This window comes from Ovis aries, chromosome 1 (assembly GCF_016772045.2).
Source record: "Ovis aries strain OAR_USU_Benz2616 breed Rambouillet chromosome 1, ARS-UI_Ramb_v3.0, whole genome shotgun sequence".
NCBI classification, from domain to species: Eukaryota; Metazoa; Chordata; class Mammalia; order Artiodactyla; family Bovidae; genus Ovis; species Ovis aries.
Genome location: NC_056054.1, coordinates 269,101,359 through 269,121,830, shown reverse-complemented (window position 1 = coordinate 269,121,830; position 20,472 = coordinate 269,101,359). Strand labels below are relative to the sequence as shown.

Below are 20,472 nucleotides of genomic sequence, written 5' to 3'. Positions count from 1 at the left end.
ATGAAGCTTCTCCACAGCAGCAGGCTTCTACCTAAATAAGGCTTAGCCACTGTTATTTTGTGGTCTTTCAAGTTTCTTAAAATGGAATTCAGTTAACATTTTACAAATCTCATCGCTCAGCTGCTCGGTCGTGTCTGACTCTTTGCAACCCCATGGACGACTGTAGCCTGCCAGGCTCCTCTGTCCGTGGGATTTCCCAGGCAAGAACACTGCAGTGGGTTGCCATCTCCTTCTCCAGAAAATCCTGTTACTTCTCTGTATTTTATGTACTGACTGCAAAATAGCCAAAGCTGCAGGCTAGACAGCAGAACTCTGCTGACCAGTTGACAGTTCGGTCTGCATGCTGTCTTCCTGCACTGATGACATTCAGAAACGCATCACCAAGATTAGAATTTATTCCCCAAATCAGCACCTTCCCTCTGGGTCTCTAGCCCCTATGTACCAAGTAACCACGCGTAAAGCCTTCTGTTCAGAGACATATCCCGTCTCAGGAGGGTCTGAGTGGCAGCTGAGAGGACACGCACAATGTCGGATCTGAGCAGGGGGATGGCTCTCTCGTTGGAATCCTAGGAGGAAGACAGAGGAAACTTTACCACAAGGTGATGACACGGTAAACTGCTGGCCTTCTGACATGTGGACCCTCTCCAGCAGCCTACAAAGCTTTACCTTAAAGAGAGGTTCTCAAAAGGGGTGGGTTCTTCACACGCTGCCCAGGGGAGAAGCTACTCGATTCTGCTATGGAAACACCACCCGCACAGAAATGAGCTGAACGTGGACAGTGGTCACTGAGCACCTGCCCTGCCCTCCTGACAAGACAGCCCGGGTCTCTCCCACCTAACCCACGGCCTCAGAGAAGACCAGCACTGCCCTGGAAGAACACAGATTGCTCACCAGACAGGTATAAAATGGGAAGAAGAACAGGACAATCTCCAGGTTATTTCTTTGCACCAGCACGTTTGAGTCCAACAGGGAAGCACATAAGGACTTTATCTGCAAGGGACAAAACGCCGTGAACATTTCACGCCCAAGACACTGAGCATCATTTGCAGCTATTCTTTTTAGTCGTAAAAATGAAAACAACTTTCCCTGGTCATCTTGAAACCATTGTGTTAACGTCACGTGGAACAGAACAACACGGTGTAAATATGGGAAACTTGGTTCTAGCTCCAGATGCTGGGGGTGGGGGTGGGGGGGGGGGGGGGGTGGGAGGGCTCTGTGTGGCGGGAAAGACGGCACTGTTTGATTTCAGAAGTGGAGAGGCTTGGACCGGATGGCCAGGCTCAAAGACCTCAGGTCCTACAATCCCAGAAAGAAACGTTTTTAGGTTCCAGTGGGGACCTTCGACTATACTAAAACTCCAATGACATCCAGCCAAATGGACTCCAAACCAATTCAATGCGGATTTTGAGGATCCTTTCTGAGTGCAGATAGATGTGCTACAGCTGCCCGATAGAAAACCAGCCGGAAGAAGAGTTTTAACAAAAAGCTGTGAGAACTGGGAAGAGGAGAGGGCGAGATCTTTCATCTGGGGGGAACAGCGAAGCTTTGTGGGGAAGCTGAGCTTCAAAGACAGGCAGGACAGACACTGAGATGGGAGAGAAGAGACGGGCAGTGAGCGCAGGACGAGGGAGGGACCAGCTCAAGCAAAGACGGCATCACAGACTTGCCAGGCCAGGAGGGGCGGCGAGCTCTGGGAGCGCAGATGGCCAGGAGGAAAGAGTCAGGCCTCTGGGCGACCGGGAGCAGACCACCAGGGCACTCCTGAGGATGGACTTTATTTGCTGGCAGCAGGTAATTTTTCAAGCACAGAAAAGATTTAAGCAATGTTATGCTTCAGCAAGTGAAGTCTCACAGCAACCAAAAAAGGACTGGATGGGAGAGGGAAGAGATGGGGAGAAATCAGTTAGAAAATTACATGGTGGTCCGGGAACAAGACCGAAGGAGACGAAGCAGGGAGGTGAAAACAGAGGAAGAGACGCAGCGGGGCTGACGGGGCAGAGGAGGGAGTGTGTCTGTGAGGGTCTCCTCTGTCCTAAGCACTGGACGACGTGCCTTCATCACTCTTTTCCTTGGAGAGCCCCATGGGGAGATCTATTACTTCCACGGTGCAAAGAGGAATGGATTCTGCGGGGTAAGGAATCGCTGCCCACTTTCTTAACGATGAAATCAGCTTTGAACGTTTTCAGTTTGAAGTGAGGTCCACCACTAGGTGGCGATAGACTGCAAGCCATTAAGCCTTAAGTTTGGGAGAACTGATTTGACTCAGTGGAATTGATGCTTTTGAACTGTGGTGTTAGAGAAGACTCTTGAGAGTCCCTTGGACTTCAGGGAGATCCAATCAGTCCATCCTAAAGGAAATCAGATCTGAATATTCATTGCAAGGACTGACGCTGAAGCTGAAACTCCAATACTTTGGCCACCTGATGCGAAGAACTAACTGACTCACTGGAAAAAACCCTGATGCTGGGAAAGATTGAAGGCTGGAGGAGAAGGGGATGACAGAGAATTAGATGGTTGGCTGGCATCACTGACTCGATGGACATGAGTTTGAGCAAGCTCTGGGAGTTGGTGATGGACAGGGGAGCCTGACGTGCTGCAGTCCATGGGGTCTCAAAGAGTCGGACACAACTGAACGACTGAACTGAACTGAACTGAAGTTTGGGAGTGTTTCCCTGATAGCTCAGTTGGTAGAGAATCTGCCTGCAAGGCAAGAGACCCCAGTTCCATTCCTGGGTCGGGAAGATCCCTGGAGAAGGGATCAGCTACCCACTCCACAATTCTTGGGCTTCCCTGGTGGCTCAGCTGGTAGAGAATCCACCTGCCATTTGGGAGATCTGGGTTCCATCCCTTAGTTGGGAGATCCCCTGGAGAAGGGAAAGGCTACCCACTGCAGTATTCTGGCCTGGAGAACTGGAGAAGTTTGGGGAGAAAAAGACAACAGATCTGAAAAATTCCCAGTTTTCAAGGTCATGAGAAGGCAGGTCACCTCCAGGGAAGAAGGCCTGGGGACAGACCCCTGAGGAACCTGGACAACCTAGGTGTGTGAGCAGCCAGAAGGGGAGGAGGGCACGTGGGAGGACGGCAGGAGCCGGAGGTGGGAGCCTGTTTGCGGGCGGTGGTCAGTGGTCAGTGTGATGGAGGTAGCTGGGGCGGGGGCTGAAAACACGGCTGCGACTCAACAGCAAACCCCCAGCTGGGGGCTCTCAGGAGCCACCTGTATTGCTGAAGGGCCCTGCTCAGGTGTGAGTAGCACGTGTGAACACATGCGTGATGCAGGTGTCAGAGACCACGACCACGTCCCCATGTGGGCTGTGCAGCGATGCCGCCTCCTCACCTGCTCAGTCTCTCTGAACACCTCCACATCCTGCTGTGCCCACCCGCCCCCACTCCACCCCAGCCCCGCCCCCCACCAGGCCCGGGGCACCCACCGTGAGCTGGTAGTCAGTCCCCAGCATGTACTTCTGCTCCCGGCCGGGCGCACCCCGGTTGATGTGGCCCACCACGAAGAGCGAGGCGGGCAGCCGGATGGACGGGCTGGCCAGGACACTCCCCCAGAGGGCAGCGTAGAAGACCTCCCTGCCGACCACCAGGGACAGCCTCAGGAGCAGCGCGTCCGTCCTAGGACAGGAGAGCACAGCGTCAGGGCGATCCCCGCAGGCCAGGGAAACGCCACCTCCCTCATTCTGAGCCGCCGCCATCTGCCCCTTCAGTGTCTGTCTGTCCGTCCGCCAGCTGTCACTGAAAACTGAATTTTCTAGGACAAACGTGTCACCAAGACGGGCCGCGTCTTGGCCGAGGGGCAGCATCTGACTGGTTGTGTCCCCCTCGGGGCACAGAGATCCGTCTCCACCTCTGGCCTCACCACAGATGTCACCGTGCTTGTGGGAGGCCGGCCCACTGCCCCAAGGAGATGAGCAGGTCTGCCTCCCTGTATAAAAGCACGAGGAGTCATTAATGTGTGGAAAAAAGCAAAAGGCTGACACGACTGATTAAAGATCTAAGTAATGATAAAGACTTCCGTAGTGGCTCAGATGGTAAAGAATCCGGCTGCAATGCAGGAGACTTGTGTTCAATCCCTGGGTGGGGGAAGATCCCCTGGAGAAGGAAATGGGAAACCACTCCAGTATTCCTGCCTGGAGAATCCCATGGACACAAGAGCCTGGCGGGCTACAGTCCATGGGGTCACAAAGAGTCGGACACGACTTAGGGACTGTCACTCACTCAGTGATAAAGACATCCCTGACCTGAGCACCTGACACTGGGCTTCAGAAATCCTGGGGACAGGTGTTGCCTGGGCCCCCCCCCATGGCACAGTCTGGAAGGTCTGGGGCCGTTTCCCGACACTCCGCCCCCAGCACCTCCACACCTCGACTGCCACAGCAGGAAGCACTCCTGTGGACCACCTGCCTGGATCCAGGTCTCATCTTTACCCGGGATGCCGTGACATCGCATCAGCACCTGGATGGACCTCCTCGGACAGCAGCAGCATTGGGGGGTGTGAGCTTGTTTTTCCACCTACACGGACCGAGGCAGGCCCCTCTCCGCTTGGGGAGCATCTGCGTCTAGCGGGGCCCTTTCCCACCAACTGTGAAAACAGCTTGTGGGCCCGGTGACGGCACTTATTACCGTGGAGGCAGCTCCCACGAAGGGATTTCGCTTAAGGAGGGGGTCTGACCTGAAATCTAGAATGAGTCCATCTTTCATACGCTTCCTATTTGCATCGACCACGGCGGGGGGTGGGGTGGGAAAAAGACAGGACGACAAGCCCAGAATAAAGCAGTGGCGTTCCGGAATCAGCAATCCTGTGTCTACTTCTTGGCAGTGGAGCCTGGGACAAATGAAAGCCCTGTGCATGTCATCTCTCAGCCGTGGCAGAGAAAAGGCGTGAAACTACGCGAGCGTCTCTTGAATATACACTCATCACGGGTCTGTTCTCCTAGCTGACCCTCCCCAGTGCCCAGATGGGCGTATGACACGCAGCTGGCCCTCCAGAAGACTGTCAGATGAATGCCACTCTCTCCACTTCACTGTGACCCACGCTGCGTGCAGCTTGCTCTGGTTGTTCAGCCGCTAAATCACGTCTGACTCTTTGTGACCCCACTGACCGCAGCACACCAGGCCTCCCTGTCCCTTACCATCTCCCGGAGTTTGCCCAAGTTCAGCTTGCTCAGTATATATTTAAACATTTCGTACAAAAAAAGTCTACTACCTTTCAACATCAAAAATTAATTGTTTTCCTTAACCCTAGCATGAACCTTTTTGACTCATAACATACCCGTAGCGAATGACACAGAGGAAAAAAAAAAAAATGAAGAAGCATCAGTAACAGCCAAATGCTTAGAAGGACACAGAATGGTTTAGTGGCTAAAGGTATTGATCAGCCTTCTGTCAGGGCTGAGCCAACAAATACAGCTTCTCTCTGCTGAGCTCTGAAAACCACCAAAAGCGCTAGTTTGGGGTAGAAGCACCATTCAGCAGCTGCAGTTGTGGTAAGCTGGGCAGATGGGTCCCTGTGGACCCAGTGGACGCACAGGATGGTCCTGAGCTAGGAAGAGATTCCCACAGCAGCAGATTAATCCAGGAAGCCCCTGGAGAGCTCTCCAGGGTCCCTATCACACAACATCAACACCAAGCTGAAACCCATCACAAACACTACAGCATGGACACTGCTGTCTCCTGCCCCTTGCTTACAAAAGCGTATCCCCAAAGCACGTTTCAGGGAACAGCGGCCACGGGAGAGGGGGTTCCACCGTCTGAGAGCCTGGGGAATGCCACTTACGCTATCCCTTCTTCAACATTCAGAGAACACTGCCCAGTTTTCTTTATTAAACGGGCTTCCCTTGTGGCTCAGCTGGTAAAGAACCCACCTGCAATGCGGGAGACCTGGGTTCAATCCCTGGGTTGGGAAGATCCCCCGGAGAAGGCAAAGGCTACCCACTCCAGTATTCTGGCCTGGACAATCCCATGGACTGTATAGTCTATGGGCTCGCAAAGAGTCAGACAAGACTGAATGACTTTCACATTAAAGAAGCAGTTTAATATAAAAGTAAAAATTTTACCTTAAAAATGAATGGATATTAAAAATTGAAATAATGTTACAGGTTAGAAAAACAAGCAATTATGAAAGGACTATGCCGTGGAGGGGGGTTTCCTAGGTGGTGCTAGTGGTAAAGAATCTGCCTGCCAATGCAGGAGAGGCAGATTTGATCCCTGGGTCGGGAAGATCCCCTGGAGAAGGGAATGACAACCCACTCCAGTATTCTTGCCTGGAGAATCCCATGGACAGGAGGCTAGAGGGCTACAGTCCATGGTGTCATAAAAGTGTTAGACATGACTGAGCAACTAAACAAAACTTCTATGGAGAGCAAAGTAAAGAGCACGATAACTGGGGTTAAAAGCTGAAGTCAAAGTCACTCAGTCGTGTCTGACTCTTTGCGACCCCATGGACTGTATAGTCCATGGAATTCTCCAGGCCAGAATACTGGAGTGGATAGCCTTTTCTTTCTCCAGGGGATCTTCCCGACCCCGGGATCAAACCCAGGTCTCCCACATTGCAGGCAGATTCTTTACCAGCTGAGCCACAGAGGAAGCCCAAGAACACTGGAGTGGGTAGTCTATCCCTTCTCCAGCGGATCTTCCCAACCCACAAATCGAACTGGAGTCTCCTGCATTGCAGGTGGATTCTTTACCAACTGAGCTTTCGGGGGGGAATGGGGGGGGAGGCTAATTAACTGTCTACTAAAGAATTATTCACTTATCACCTTAACTGTGAAGTTCCAAAATAAGTGTGCACGGTTTAGCATCCAGAATGGAAATCTTCTGTATTTAAAATCGACAGTTAATAAAACCAAACACACACACCATCCCCTAACCCCTTCCTCAGTCACCTTAGCTGCTGCTTCCTGTCCTCTGTGAACGCAAGCTCATTCCTACGAAATTGCCACACACTCTTCTACCCAGCTGACAGCCAGTGAGGAAGGCGGGCTGTGTGCCGTGGGCCCCAGGCACTTCCTGACTCTGGCCACGTGGTCACTTGCTGAATGGACCCTCGTGGAAGCTGAACTGTCATAAGACCAAACAGCCTGGGGCTGTGACCATCTGAACCAGCAGGGCAATAACAACAGCGCTCTGCAACATCACATCAAGTAAACACGGGAGAAGGGGAAAATCAACCCTGAATACTCAGTGGAAGGACTGATGCTGACGTTGAAGCTGCAACACTTTGGCCACCTGATGCGAACAGCTGGCTCACTGGAAAAGACCCTGATGCTGGAAAAGACTGAAGGGCGAAGAGAAGAGGGCAGCAGAGGATGAGATGATTGGATGGTATCACCGAGTCAACGGATGTAAACTTGGGCCAACTCTGGGAGATAGTGAGGGACAGGAAGGCCTGGTGTGCTGCAGTTCATGGGGTTGGAGTTGCAAAAAGTTGGACGCGACTTAGCGGATGATCAAGGGGGAGAAAACTCTAGGACCAGTAGGGCTTCATCAGCGTGGTGCTGGCCTTGGCCAGAAGAGGGGCCAATGAAGATTCGCCCACTCTCATTTAAATCAGGGTTTCTCACCCTGTACCACGTGGACCCCTGGGGCTGGGCCCTCCTTTGCAGTGGGGGCAATCGTGTGCATCCTGGGATGTTCATGCACACCCCTCACCTCTACCCACTAGATGCCAGTAGCACCCGCCCCACCCTGGTGTAACACCTAAAAAATGTACTCAGGTACTGCCAAGGGCCCCCCAGGGGGCCAGAGCCACCCTAGGCTGAGAACCACTGGGTTCAAGGGTCATGTCTGGGGAGCCGGGTTTTGCCTGCTTTCCAACCACTGAAAACTTCCCACTTCTCTTCCATCTCCTCGGAGCAGGGGTTTAGTATCCACCCCCAACCATGAATCCTGTCTTCCTCGTACAGCAACTCACAGCAAGCCACGTGGGTACTTCCTGTGCACTTTACAAGAGGGATCCTGGGCAGGAGTGGTTTGTGGACATCAAAGGGTTATTAGAAAGGCAGGGTGAATAACGAGACCGAACGCCGGCCAAAATCTCCATTGCCTTATGGTTCACTGACAGGCAGAGACCAGGAACTGTCCCCGCCTCCACGAAACCCATGACTCAGCAGCCCCAATGCGCTCACTCACTCAACCCTCAGCAGTTTCCACCGGCTCGGACATTGTGACCACCCCACCCCCAGACCCTCTGCAGAGCATCTGCTGGGAGTGGGGGGTTGGGGGGGAGTCTGACTCAATTCTTGGGCAGGTTAGCAAGGAACCTTCTCAAACTGATCTGGATACACACAGTCACCTGATTGCTGTGGCCACATGCCTGCACTTAGAGACCATACAACCCTGCCCCAGCCTTCACCTCGGAAGGCCAGTCGCTCGTACCCTTGAGCGCCGAAGACACCGGATCGGGCTTTGTGTCACAGCCGCAGGTATCCTATGACTCACGGAGCTTTAATCAGCTCGCAGTTGAACGTTGAGAAATCATAATATTAGGAGAAAACACTCGTGTTCATCAGCTGAAGCAACTATTCAAATGAACATTTATTGATCAGCCGGAAGAATATATGACAACACCCTGACTACTGACAGGTTTCTGGTGTGATTCATTCTTACAAGTTAAAAAAAAATTGCCTTACACTGTGGGAGCTGAAGTGCTCATCTTTAGATGATGGAGGCACGGGGGAAGCATTTACAGTAAACATCTATTAGGAAAACATGAATGGACCAGAAGAACTTCTAGAAAGAGCCTGGGGCTAGGAGTCAAGACCAGAGTCAGGTAAAGGCTGGCTTGTTAACTCCGTGTGACCCTGACTCTTTCTGAAACCACAGGCCCACCTGGCTTCGCAGGGCATGGTGCTAGGTTTAAAATAGCAACGAACAGACCCTGCCTCCGAGGGAACTGGATGCTAGTGACTTAGCATGTCACTGAGGTGGATTCCCCATGGGGAGGTAGAGGGCCACCACCCGCTCTGAGTGGAAGCCTCAAACAGCCCAAATGCACATCAAACGCCAGGATGGATGCATGTAACTTTAACGCACCCTGGGTCACCAGCCACCATCCTGCAAACATTCTGATTATTTGGTTTCCTTGAGGGCGCACTCTGAGTGGGCCCTGGATGGATTCCGTGGTTCCACTCCACGCCCCCTGACACCCCCTGCCACAGCTGGCACCATAAGGCAAAGGCAGCACGGCTCGGGTCTCTGGTGTGGGGAAGATTCGAGCAGGGCTTTGGGTCATCACATGGAAACTTGTGCAAGCATGCAGGTTTCTAGACCTGCCGGCCAGCTGCACATGGGCTCTGGAAACGGGTCCTGTGAACAGAAGCTCATCACTGCGGCATCACTCAGAACAGTTCATACCCTGGAAGTTGAGTTTTCATACTATGATTCTCCAGAAACGATTCTCTGTGTATATGCCATGGTCCGAATGGATAAATCCTCTCTCCCATTCCACTCAGTTGTGTTTGACTCTTCGCGACCCCATGGATTATACAGTCCATGGTATTCTCTAGACCAGGATACTGGAGTGGGTAGCCGTTGCCTTCTCCAGGGGATCTTCCTAATCCAGGGATCAAACCCAGGTCTCCCACATTATTGGCGGATTCTTTACCATCCTAAGCAGTGACCAAAACCACCACAATATTGTAAATAGCTTCCAATTAAAATAAATAAAAACAAATGAACACCATTGCATGAACTTCTGTGCCTGTGAGCTTGCCGAATTTCTCCAAGGTGCTTGAAACTCATCAAGCCGAGCCCTACCCATCAATGAAACCCAGGCTTGCTTTTTTATTTGGAAGCAGCCTAGTAAACAATGGGTTTCCCTAGTGGCTCAGAGAGTAAAGAATCTGCCTGCAATGCTGGAGACCTGGGTTCGATCCCCGGGTCTGGAAGATCCCCTGGAGGAGGGCATGGCAAACCCCTCCAGTATTCTTGGCCTAGAGAATCCCCATGGACAGAGGAGCTGGCCAGGCTCCAGTCCGTAAGTTCCTGAAGAGTCGCACGTGACTGAGCGACGAACGCTTTCACATTCACGAGTATAGAGAAGGAGGGAGACCCTCAGAACCTGACACGTAAGAGGCAGAACCCCATCCCCTGCCGCCCACAGACTGAGAGACTCTGGGGAACTTTCTCATCTCCCCACCCTCACCTGGAAACGTGGTAAAATTCAAAGGGGCACACGGTACTTCGTCAGGCAGAGACGCCACAGAAAGGTGAACGCCAGCCTGACTTCTGCACCTACCCTGCTTCCGAGGTCTTCTCTGCATGTCTCCCCCCCACCGTTTCTCACAAAGCAGCAGAATAAAACACAAGCAGGCACCCCCTGACCCGGGGGCGGGCGGCCCTGGGCTCTGGCCGACACCCACCTGTCATAGATCTCCGAGCCCTCCTCCAGGCCGGGCAGCAGGCCGACGACAAAGGCCTGGAGGCTCGGGAGCAGCAGCTTCTGCAGTGGGAGGAAATACTTCTCGTACAGGCCGAGCAGCACGGGTCTCACCGACATGGCTGCATGAGCCAGAAGCGGGAACAGCCCGCAGCTTTGGGGACAGAAAAAAAAGGGAGAGGAGGGAAAATGAGAGGCCTGCTCAGAAGCTCCAAGGGAACAGCCAGCCACAGGGGGTTTTGAGAGCGGCCGGCCAGCCGGCCAGCCAGCCAGCCGTCTATGCTGGTGATGGAGGTGCCCAGCTGTCACAGGAGAGTCACCACCCAGTGCGGGCAGGGGGCAGGCCACAGGCAGTGTGCACGAAGTGCGTTTCAGCTCAAGGGGAAAAGTCAGGGAGGACCGACTCCAGAGGGCGGGCCCTGGGGGAACTTCCTGATGGACGGTTTCATGGTGAACTGACGCATCACTTTGTTCATCCTTTTCTTGGAGGAGGAAATGACAACCCACTCCAGTATTCTTGCCTGGAGAATCCCGCGGACAGGGGAGCCTGGTAGGCTTTTGTCCATGGGGTTGCACAGAGTCAGACACGACTGATGCGACTTAGCAGCAGCAGCAGTATACTTTTCTGCTCTGGTGAACTGAAACGTGGATTCCTTAAGGACTAGAAGAGGGAAGTAGTGGGTGAAGCTAGCATTACCTGTACAGGAACAAATCCTTGGCCAGCCATTTGGTCCCCACGATCTTAAAGATGATCTCATAGGTTTCTAGGGCTTTTAAGTGCACGCCACTGGGCAAGGCGGGATGCAGGCACTGCGCTAATCTCTTGCTGATGACAAGTCGTCTGGGCAACAGGGAGTACCTCAGGTTACTCTGCAGGGCCTGGAAAATAAGAGGAGATGCATGTGAGGAAGAAGGCAGTGACGCAGACTGTGGGGCACGCATCCCTCGAGGCCGGGAAGACCCAAGCAGGCTGCGGCATGGTGTAACATGCAGGATGTGAGTGGACAGGAAGACACAGGGACGGCTAGGGAGGGCTCAAGGTCCAGGGCCGCGAGCCAGCGTCAGGGAGACAGGGCTGGGGGAGCCCCCAGCATCGCTGGAGGGGAGGCAGGGTATGGTTTTGAGAGTGAGGGTGATCCTGCATCCCTTCAGCAGAGAAAGAAATCGCAACCCACTCCAGTGTTCTTGCCTAGAAAATCCCATGGACAGAGGAGCCTGGTGGGCTTCAGTCCATGGGGTCACAAAGAGTCGGACACTGAGCAGACCGTACATGCGTTCCCTTCAAAGGGCCTCCATCTCCAACAGGCCAGCTTCCTGTGAAGCCTAGTGCTTCTGTCTGGGGAAGCCTCCAGTTTACACCTGTGACCGAACAGAACACAGACCTCCTGGTCCCCGAGAAGAGCCTTGTGTGTGAGCGGCGGAAGGCCTGCGTTTCCCATCAACCTCCCAGCTGTGCTTCATGGCTGCGTGCCCTGAGTGCAGTTCGTGGGGTCGGGGGAGGGGCGCCCAGCAGAGATGGGGAGCCCTGTGCTTCTAGGCCAGGATTCCTGACGTCTTCACCAGGAAGTTCCACAAGAGGAAGTCAGATCCCTGCTGGTGTGGAATGACAGTCCCCCTCCCCGCCCCAAGAGGGCCTCCTCCAGCAGGACACGGGCCTGTGTGCGTGCTAAATCGCTCAGTGTCCAGCTCTTTCCGGCTCCATAGATGGTAGCCCACAAGGCTCCTCTGTCCATGGGATTCTCCAGGCAAGAATACTGGAGTGGGATGCCACGCCTTCCTCCAGGGGATCTTCCCCACCCAGGTCTCGAACTCCTGTCTCTTGCGGCTCCTGCACTGGCAGGCAGGTTCTTTACCACTAGTGCCACCTGGGAAGCCAGGACTGTAGGCCTGGTCTGTGCTAGGGCATTCCTGGGCGCTCGCTGCGCCTGAGAAATATGGTGGGCACCTCCTTCCTGGTGGCAGGTCCATGCTGTTCTTCATGGCATCGAGTGGCCACTGTGAGAGCGCTGGGTGGGTCCTCGTGACTCAGTCTTATACACCCAATGTCTGCCCTTCCCGTGGAACAATCCACATGACTCACACAAATATTTACTGAAAGCTGACAGGGTGAAGTCCACGCTTCTCACAAAGCCGCTTAAGAAGGCCTCGACGGCGGACTCCCACCTGATTCGCCGGACCCACCTCTCAATGCTTCGGCTTCAAACTTTCTAACAACACAGGTCCACCGGAGGTCCCTGCCTGGCCCCCGCTGCCCCCCAACCAGGTCTGCCTGAATGTTCTCCTCACTGGACTCAGCTCAGCACCTACTCAGGGAGGCAGGAGCATCCCCCACCCCAGGGCAGGGTGCCCGTGGAGCTGTGCTCCGTTGGGTTCCACGTGTTGCTGACTGGCAGCGTGGAGCTAAGCACCATCCTCTCCCGGGCTGAGCTGTGTGAGCCATTTGGGGGCCGGATCTGCCTTCTTCCTCTGCTGTTCTCGAAACCTCTCTCTGCAGAGTGACCTCTCCCAAGGCAGACAGCTCACAGGAACATCACCCAACATGTGTCAGAGCTCTGTGATCTCAGGCCCGTGACAGCTTACTTTCTAGAAGCAAGGAAAACGATCTCACCTCTAAAACACACACTGAGGCTATGCAGGAGGTCAAGGGAAAATAAGGAAAATGACATTTTCCACCAGAAGCACAGAGTAAACTGAACTCTCAAATCAATAAAACTATCGCTAAAGGGAAAAAAACACCACCTCAAGATCATCAAGAAATACCTTAAAATATTATTTGTAAGAGTTGGATGACTTAAAAGAAAGGGAAACCCAACCAGGGTCTTTTAATGCGCTCGTGTCCAAAAAAAAAAAAAAAAAAAAAATTGAGGCAGTGACCTGGCAAAACGTGCTGTAACAGCAGGTGAGAACTGAGGTATTGAAGCAGAGAGAAAACAACCGTGGGAAACACACAGGAAAGAGCTCATCTGATGACTTTCGAACACACAGAAAAGCAGGTGGAATCGGAACGCACCACCCAGGTTCAACAGGTGTGAGCTGGCCAATCCTGACGACAAGGCTTTTAGGAAACCATGCCTGTGACCCACTCACTGGCTGGCCTCTCGATACTTGGGTCCTGGGCTTTCTCCCCGATCTCAGAGGAGGAGAACTAGCTCTAGCCTCACCTGTTGCATCCGTCAGGCAGAGCTCCTGCTGTGTAAGTCACTGTCTCACTTCTGCTCAGCACAGTCTCAGGACTTCTGCTACTCGAGGTGCAGAAGATGGGCTGCTCCTCCCAAGGGGCTCCCCTGAGACCCACAAGCGTTTGTCCACCCACCGCCGCACCCTGGGGCTATACATCAGCAGGATCTCATTTCTCCACCCTTCTGAACACTGGTGCGGGCACCATGACCTACCCCGACAGTGAGCTGAGTGGCATCATGTGTCACTCCTGGCACAGGCTTTAGAAGCCAACTTCAAGGCCCAGTGGGTTTTCTTTCCCTGCTTCTAAGATCGTGGAGACCTTGCCATGAACTGCAGCCCCTCCCAGACTGGGCCCCTGAGAAATTACAGACAGCAGGAACCACCCACTGACCCACAGAGGCAGAGCTCAACCATGCTGTGAAAGCCACTGAGCTGTTTGTTTTGGCGAAGTGTTCGTTACCATGGCATACCCTTCCCTCTCCTGACTGATACAAATCTTCCCAGGTAAATGGAATTACAAGGAAGCACAGCCACTCATTCCAAATGAACAAGGCTGGTTGCTATTGCTTTTAAAATTGTTACTCCATTTAATTTTGTTAAAGAAACATAACTGAGAACTGCGACCCTACCAGAACACGTGTGATGGATTGTTCACTGTACTCTGCCCGCACGAATCCAAGCAAACACATCACACCCCAGTCAGGGAGTCAGGGGCTCTGCGTGACAGGTATGCGAAGATGAAGGAAGCTGTCTGATTTGAAGATGAGAGATGAACAGAGGGTGAGATGGGGGATGGCATCATCACCTCAACAGATATGAGTCTGAGCAAACTCTGGGAGACGGTGAGACAGGGAAGCCTGGCGTGCTGCAATCCATGGGGTTGCAGAGATTCGGAAACAAACGAGCAACTGAACACCAGAGAACGAAGGACAGAATCAGACAGTACTTAGAAAAATGAGAAGGTGCTCATCCTTTCTGATTAAAAAGAATACAAATCAAAACTTCTGTGAAGTGCTTTTCTTTTCACCCATCCAGCAGATTGGCAAGTTAGATGAAAGCACACAGGTTCAGGAGCAGAGCAGAGATACCCAGAGATTATGAACTAGGTTCATCAAGCCCACAGTCAGGACTTGGCCAGACAGTATTTGTAAGCTTGCTCCTTGGAGTGGCTATGATACAGATTGCCCTATGTACTACTCTCATCACGAATAATGGGGCTAAAATAGTGCCTCGGTCATAGTGATTTTGTTAAGACACTTCTCACAGAGGCTGGCATTTAATAAGTGCTTCAAAACTCAGGTTACACAAACAATGAGACAGGGGTTATTGTGATGCCTGGTTTAAGTACGCAAGCGTCAGGGTCAGAGTCTGGAATTCCAGTTCCATCCTCTGTTAGGTGAACCCCTTAACTTTTCTGGGCTGCAGTTTCACAGGAAAAAAAGGGGCCTCACAAAGTTCCGAGCATCAGGACATATCACACACAGGGTCTACCACGAGTAAGGAATTAACAAGAATCTCCTCTTATTATGACAGTTGAGTTCAGTTGTATCCGACTCTTTGTGACCCCATGGATTGTAGCACGCCAGGCCCCCTGGTCCATCACCAACTCCCGGAGTTTACTCACACTCATGTCCATTGAGTCGGTGATGCCATCCAACCATCTCATCCTCTGGAGTCCCCTTCTCCCGCCTTCAATCTTTCCCAGCATCAGGGTCTTTTCTAATGAGTCAGTTCTTCGCATCAGTATTACAGTTTCAGCTTCAGCATCAGTCCTTCCAATGAATATTCAGGACTGGTTTCCTTTAGGATTGACTGGTTGGATCTCCTTGCAGTCCAAGGGACTCTCAAGAGTCTTCTCCAACAACATAGTTCAAAAGCATCAATTCTTTGGTGCTCAGCTTTCTATATAGTCCAACTCTCACATCCATACATGACTACTGGAAAAACCATAGTTTTGACTAGATAGACCTTTGTTGGCAAAGTAATATCTCTGCTTTTTAATAAGCTGTCTAGGCTGGTCATGACTTTTCTTCCAAGGAGCAAGCATCTTTTAAGCTCATGGTTGCAGTCACCATCTGCAGGGATTTTGGAGCCCAAAAAATAAAGTCAGCCACTGTTTCCCCATCTATTTGCCATGAAGCGATGGGACCAGATGCCATGATCAGAGTTTTCTGAATGTTGAGTTTTAAGTCAGCTTTTTCACTCTCCTCTTTCACTTTCATCAAGAGGCTCTTTAGTTCTTCACTTTCTGCCATAAGGGTGGTGTCATCTGCATATCTGAGGTTATTGATATTTCTCCAGGCAATCCTGATTCCAGCTTGTGCTTCATCCAGTCCAGCATTTCTCATGATGTACTCTGCGTACAAGTTAAATAAGCAGGGTGACAATATACAGCCTTGATGTATCCTTTCCCAATCTGGAACCAGTCTGTTGTTCCATGTCCAGTTCTAACTAGTGCTTTTTGACCTGCATACAGATTTCTCAGGATGCAGGTTAGGTGATCTAGTATTGAAAGCTCTCCTGCTTATAAAGAGCTCTCTTGCTTTTTCAATGATCCAACGGATGTTGGCAATTTGATCTCTGGTTCCTCTGCCTTTTCTAAAGCCAGCTTGAACATTGGGAAGTTGACGGTTCACATACTGTTGAGCCTGGCTTGGAAAATTTTGAGAATTATTTTGCTAGCAGGTGAGATGAGTGCAACTGTGCAGTAGTTTGAGCATTCTTTGGCATTGCCTTTCTTTGCGATTGGAGTGAAAACTGACCTTTTCCAGTCTTGTGGCCACTGCTGAGTTTTCCAAATTTGCTGGCATATTGAGTGCAGCACTTTCACAGCATCATCTTTTAGGATTTAAAATAGCTCAACTGGAATTCCATCACCTCCACTGCTACTGCTGCTAAGTCACTTCAGTCGTGTCCGACTCTTTGTGACCCCATAGATGGCAGCCCACCAGGGTCCCCCGTCCCTGGGATTCTCCAGGCAAGAACACTGGAGTGGGTTGCCATTTCCTTCTCCAGTGCATGAAAGTGAAAAGTGAAAGTGAAGTTACTCAGTCGTGTCCGACTTCGTGACCCCATGGACTGCAGCCTACCAGGCTCCTCCATCCATGGGATTTTCCAGGCAAGAGTACTGGAGTGGGTTGCCATTGCCTTCTCCATCACCTCCACTAGCTTTGTTCATAGTGATGCTTCCTAAGGCCCACTTGACTTCACATTCCAGGATGTCTGGCTCTAGGTGAGTGATCACACCATCATGGTTATCTGGGTCGTGAAGAGCTTTTTTGTACAGTTCTTCTGTGTATTCTTGCCACCTCTTCTTAATGTCTTCTGTTTCTGTTAGGTCCATACCACTTCTGTCCTTTATTGTGCCCATCTTTGCATGAAATGTTCCCTTGGTATCTCTAATTTTCTTGAAGAGATCTCTAGTCTTTCCCATTCTATTGTTTCCCTCTATTTCTTTGCACTGATCACTGAGGAAGGCTTTCTTATCCCTCCTTGCTATTCTTTGGAACTCTGCATTCAAATGGGTATATCTTTGGTTTTCTACTTTGCCTTTCACTTCTCTTCTTTTCTCAGCTATTTGTAAGACCTCCTTAGACAACCATTTTGCCTTTTTGCATTTCTTTTTCTTGGGGATGGTTTTGATCACTGCCTCCCGTACAATGTCACCAACCTCTGTCCATAGTTCTTCAGGCACTCTGTATATTAGATCTAATCCCTTGAATCTATTTTTCACTTCCACTGTATTGTCGTAAGGGAATTGATTTAGGTCATACCTTAATGGTCTAGTGGTTTTCCCTACTTTCTTCAATTTAAGTCTGAATTTGGCAATAAGGAGTTCATGATCTGAGCCACAGTCAGCTAGTATGAGATTTAAAGATGGAGACAAAATGCACTGCATTTTAAAAGAATTGACTGAAATCCAATCACTTACAAATAATGTCCTTTATTGTCACAAAGGCAAACAAGGACACTGGTTAGATGTCTTAAGAAGAACGTTTGAGGAATTGTTGTTCAAGCGTGTCTGACTCTTTGTGAACCCATGGACTGCAGCAAACCAGGCTTTCCTATTCTTCACTATCTCCCGGAATTTGCTCAAACTCCTGTCTATTGAGTCGATGATACCATCCAACCATCTCATCCTCTGTCGCCCCCTTCTCCTCCTTCCCTCAATGTTTCCCAGCATAAGGGTCTTTTTCAATGAGTCAGCTATTTCCATCAAGTGGCCAAAGTATTAGAGCTTCAATATCAGTCCTTCCAATGAATATTCAGTGTTGATTTCCTTTAGGATTGACTGATTTGATTTGCTGTCCAAGGGACTCGTAAGAGACTTCTCCACCACCCCAGTTTGAAAGCATCAATTCTTCAGCACTCAGCGCTCTTTATGGTTCAACTCCCACATCCGTACATGACTACTGGAAAAATCATCTTCCCAGGTGGCTCAGTGGTAAAGAGTCTGCCTGCAAAGCAGGAAACCCAGGTTCAACCCCTGGGTAGGGAAGATCCCCTAGAGACGGGAATGGCTATCCACTCCAGTATTCTTGCCTGGAGAATTCCATGGACAGAGGAGCCTGGCGGGCTATGGTCCATGGAGTCACAGAGTCGGACATGACTAAACACACACACACACACCAGTGGCTAAGACTCTGCATTCCCAATGCAGGGGGCCTAGGTTCAATCCTTGGATAGGGAGCTCGATCCCAGATGTTGCAACTAAAAATCCTGGATGCTGCAATGAAGACAGAAGATCCCACGTGACACCACTAAGACCTGGTACAGCCAAATACATACATACCTAATATATTAAAAAATACATATATATAGTCTACTTTCATGAGACTGTCCTGCTGTCTCACTGAGAACTAATGCGTGGAGAGAATCGGCTCCACGTTTTTAAGGCAAACTTAGGACAGGAGTTATCTAAAGATGTATCCCTCACTCTGGCTATTACGTATTCCAAGCACTGAGTGCTCATTCACTGTGCTGTCTTCACCCAGACACCCTCGATCCAGGTGCATCTCTGATTGTGGGCTGTTAACTCCGGCACCAGCGCTGTCACCGTGGGGCATGAGCTAAGCGTCTGGCCAGCATGGCCAGCCCACTAAGATACTTCTCAGTGGGAAGTTGGGGCAGGGGGAGGCATTCTACTGCAGCTGCTCTCGAAGGAACCTGGTGGGCTCCTGATGCCCTCAGCTTCTGCTGCTTTTCAAGAAGGAGACCTTGTCCTCGGAGCAACTCTGTCCTAGGAGGTTTCAAAACTGAGTGCTGGGCACTGCTTCTGGGAATATACGATGGGTCAGCTGCTGTGCTCCTCACAGTATTAAACACTTGATTTATTTACCAAATTATTAATTCCATTTGATCCAGCAACTCCATTTTTGGGCACACACCCAGAAGAACTGAAAGCAGGGACTCAGATAGTTATGTGCACACCACGTTCACTGCATTACAATTCACAACAGCCCAAAGGTGGAAACCACCCAAGAGCCCATCAATGGACGAATGGATGAACAAAGGTGGTTTGTATGCACAATGGAATATTATTCAGCCTTAAAAAAGAAGGAAATCCTGCATGTGCTACAGCACGGATTAACCCTGAAGGCACGGCATGAAATAAGCCAGACACAAAAAGACAAAGTACTACATGATCCCGCTTACATGAGGTTTCTAGCGTAGTCAAGTGATAGACACAGAAAGCAACTGGTGGTGAGCAGGGGCTGGGGAGACGGGGGAGTGGAGGTGGGTTTAATGGACAGGGCGCTTCCAGTCAGGACGAGGCAAGGCTCTGGGATGAGTGGTGGTGACGGCTGCACAGCAGCGAAGGGCACAGCCTGTCACTGGACTGCACGCTCAGCAAGAGCTAAATGGTGAATTCTACCCTATGTGTATTTCACCACCAAAAACCACGAAAGAAATGAACGCTGTGTTCACCCAGCTGCTCTCGCCAGACCGGTCTTGAGCTGCAAGGACCATGAACTCCTGAGTGACGTCCACGCCTTGGATTAAACTGAACACTCTTTCCTGACCAGAGAGCAAAGGGCCTCTTTTTTAACAGTCCTGAAGGGACCCAGGAACTTAGTCCAGCCTCTCGAGAGTGAGAGTTTCTTACCCTTTAATTAGCAAAATAGCTCCCCCTCACCCCAGAACCGAGTCCCACCTGCTAGAGCTTGAAAACACCAGATTCCTTCCTCCTGCCCCTCGAGCTGTTTAAGAGCTGCCAAGACTGAACCCGGTTCAGGTCAGGGAGGCCCACCCTGACTCTGCCTTCCTCTTTCCAGCCTCCATCCAGGCATTTCACTTTGGCAAGACACTTTTCCAGTGAGCTAAGCTCAGGGAATATTTCCAGGGAAGCTTCATTGTTTGGGTTGTGTTCTTTAGGAAAACAGAAACCCAAAGTGACTGGCCAATAAGCTTAATACACACACACATACACACACAAGAACACTGAATAAACAATGTATGCTTAGAGTGAAATGCTCTTCTACAGCTGTAGAATAAATATCTCAGGCAAACAGATGAATTGAGAAGGAAAACATGGCCATGTTTTCAAAATTACTTTTTAACATGCTAACCAAAAAGGAAAAATATGATTAGACAGGAAATTAAACTTCCTTATTTGTTTCACCCAAGCACTGCATTATTTTACAGTATTCCTTGAGCTATAATTAAGATATAATTACAACAGTTTTAACCTCATTGTATTCATAGGCTCAGCAGACTGATCTTAGAACAAAATAATAAAATACAAAACATAAGTTGTAAAGAAAAGGTCTGAACCACATCTGAGCTCCATTAATAGAGACCAGGAAGTGTCTCACTTCACTCCACCCAAGGCAATGTCTATATTTCTCTTTTGTTTCACTCTGACATTATCCAGTCTGACACTCTGATATTCTCCAGGACTCCCAGCATGA

At 50.7% G+C, this 20,472-nt stretch overlaps 1 protein-coding gene across 12 annotated transcripts in view; it reads right to left on the bottom strand.

Annotated features, from left to right (window-relative positions):
- The window catches only part of DOP1B (DOP1 leucine zipper like protein B), a 130,175-nt gene that overhangs the window by 84,586 nt on the left and 25,117 nt on the right, over positions 1 to 20,472 (bottom strand). For all 12 annotated transcript variants that reach the window (XR_006057540.2, XR_006057542.1, XR_006057541.2 and 9 more), the window contains exons 3-7: positions 11,079 to 11,260; positions 10,365 to 10,535; positions 3,429 to 3,618; positions 892 to 990; positions 443 to 566 (exon numbers count right to left, since the gene is read on the bottom strand). Coding sequence is in view for 7 of the 12 variants with exons in the window: in XM_042238307.1 (XP_042094241.1) it covers positions 443 to 566; positions 892 to 990; positions 3,429 to 3,618; positions 10,365 to 10,535; positions 11,079 to 11,260 (766 nt within the window). In the remaining 5 variants the exon portion in view is untranslated. The remainder of the gene's footprint in view (positions 1 to 442; positions 567 to 891; positions 991 to 3,428; positions 3,619 to 10,364; positions 10,536 to 11,078; positions 11,261 to 20,472) is intronic.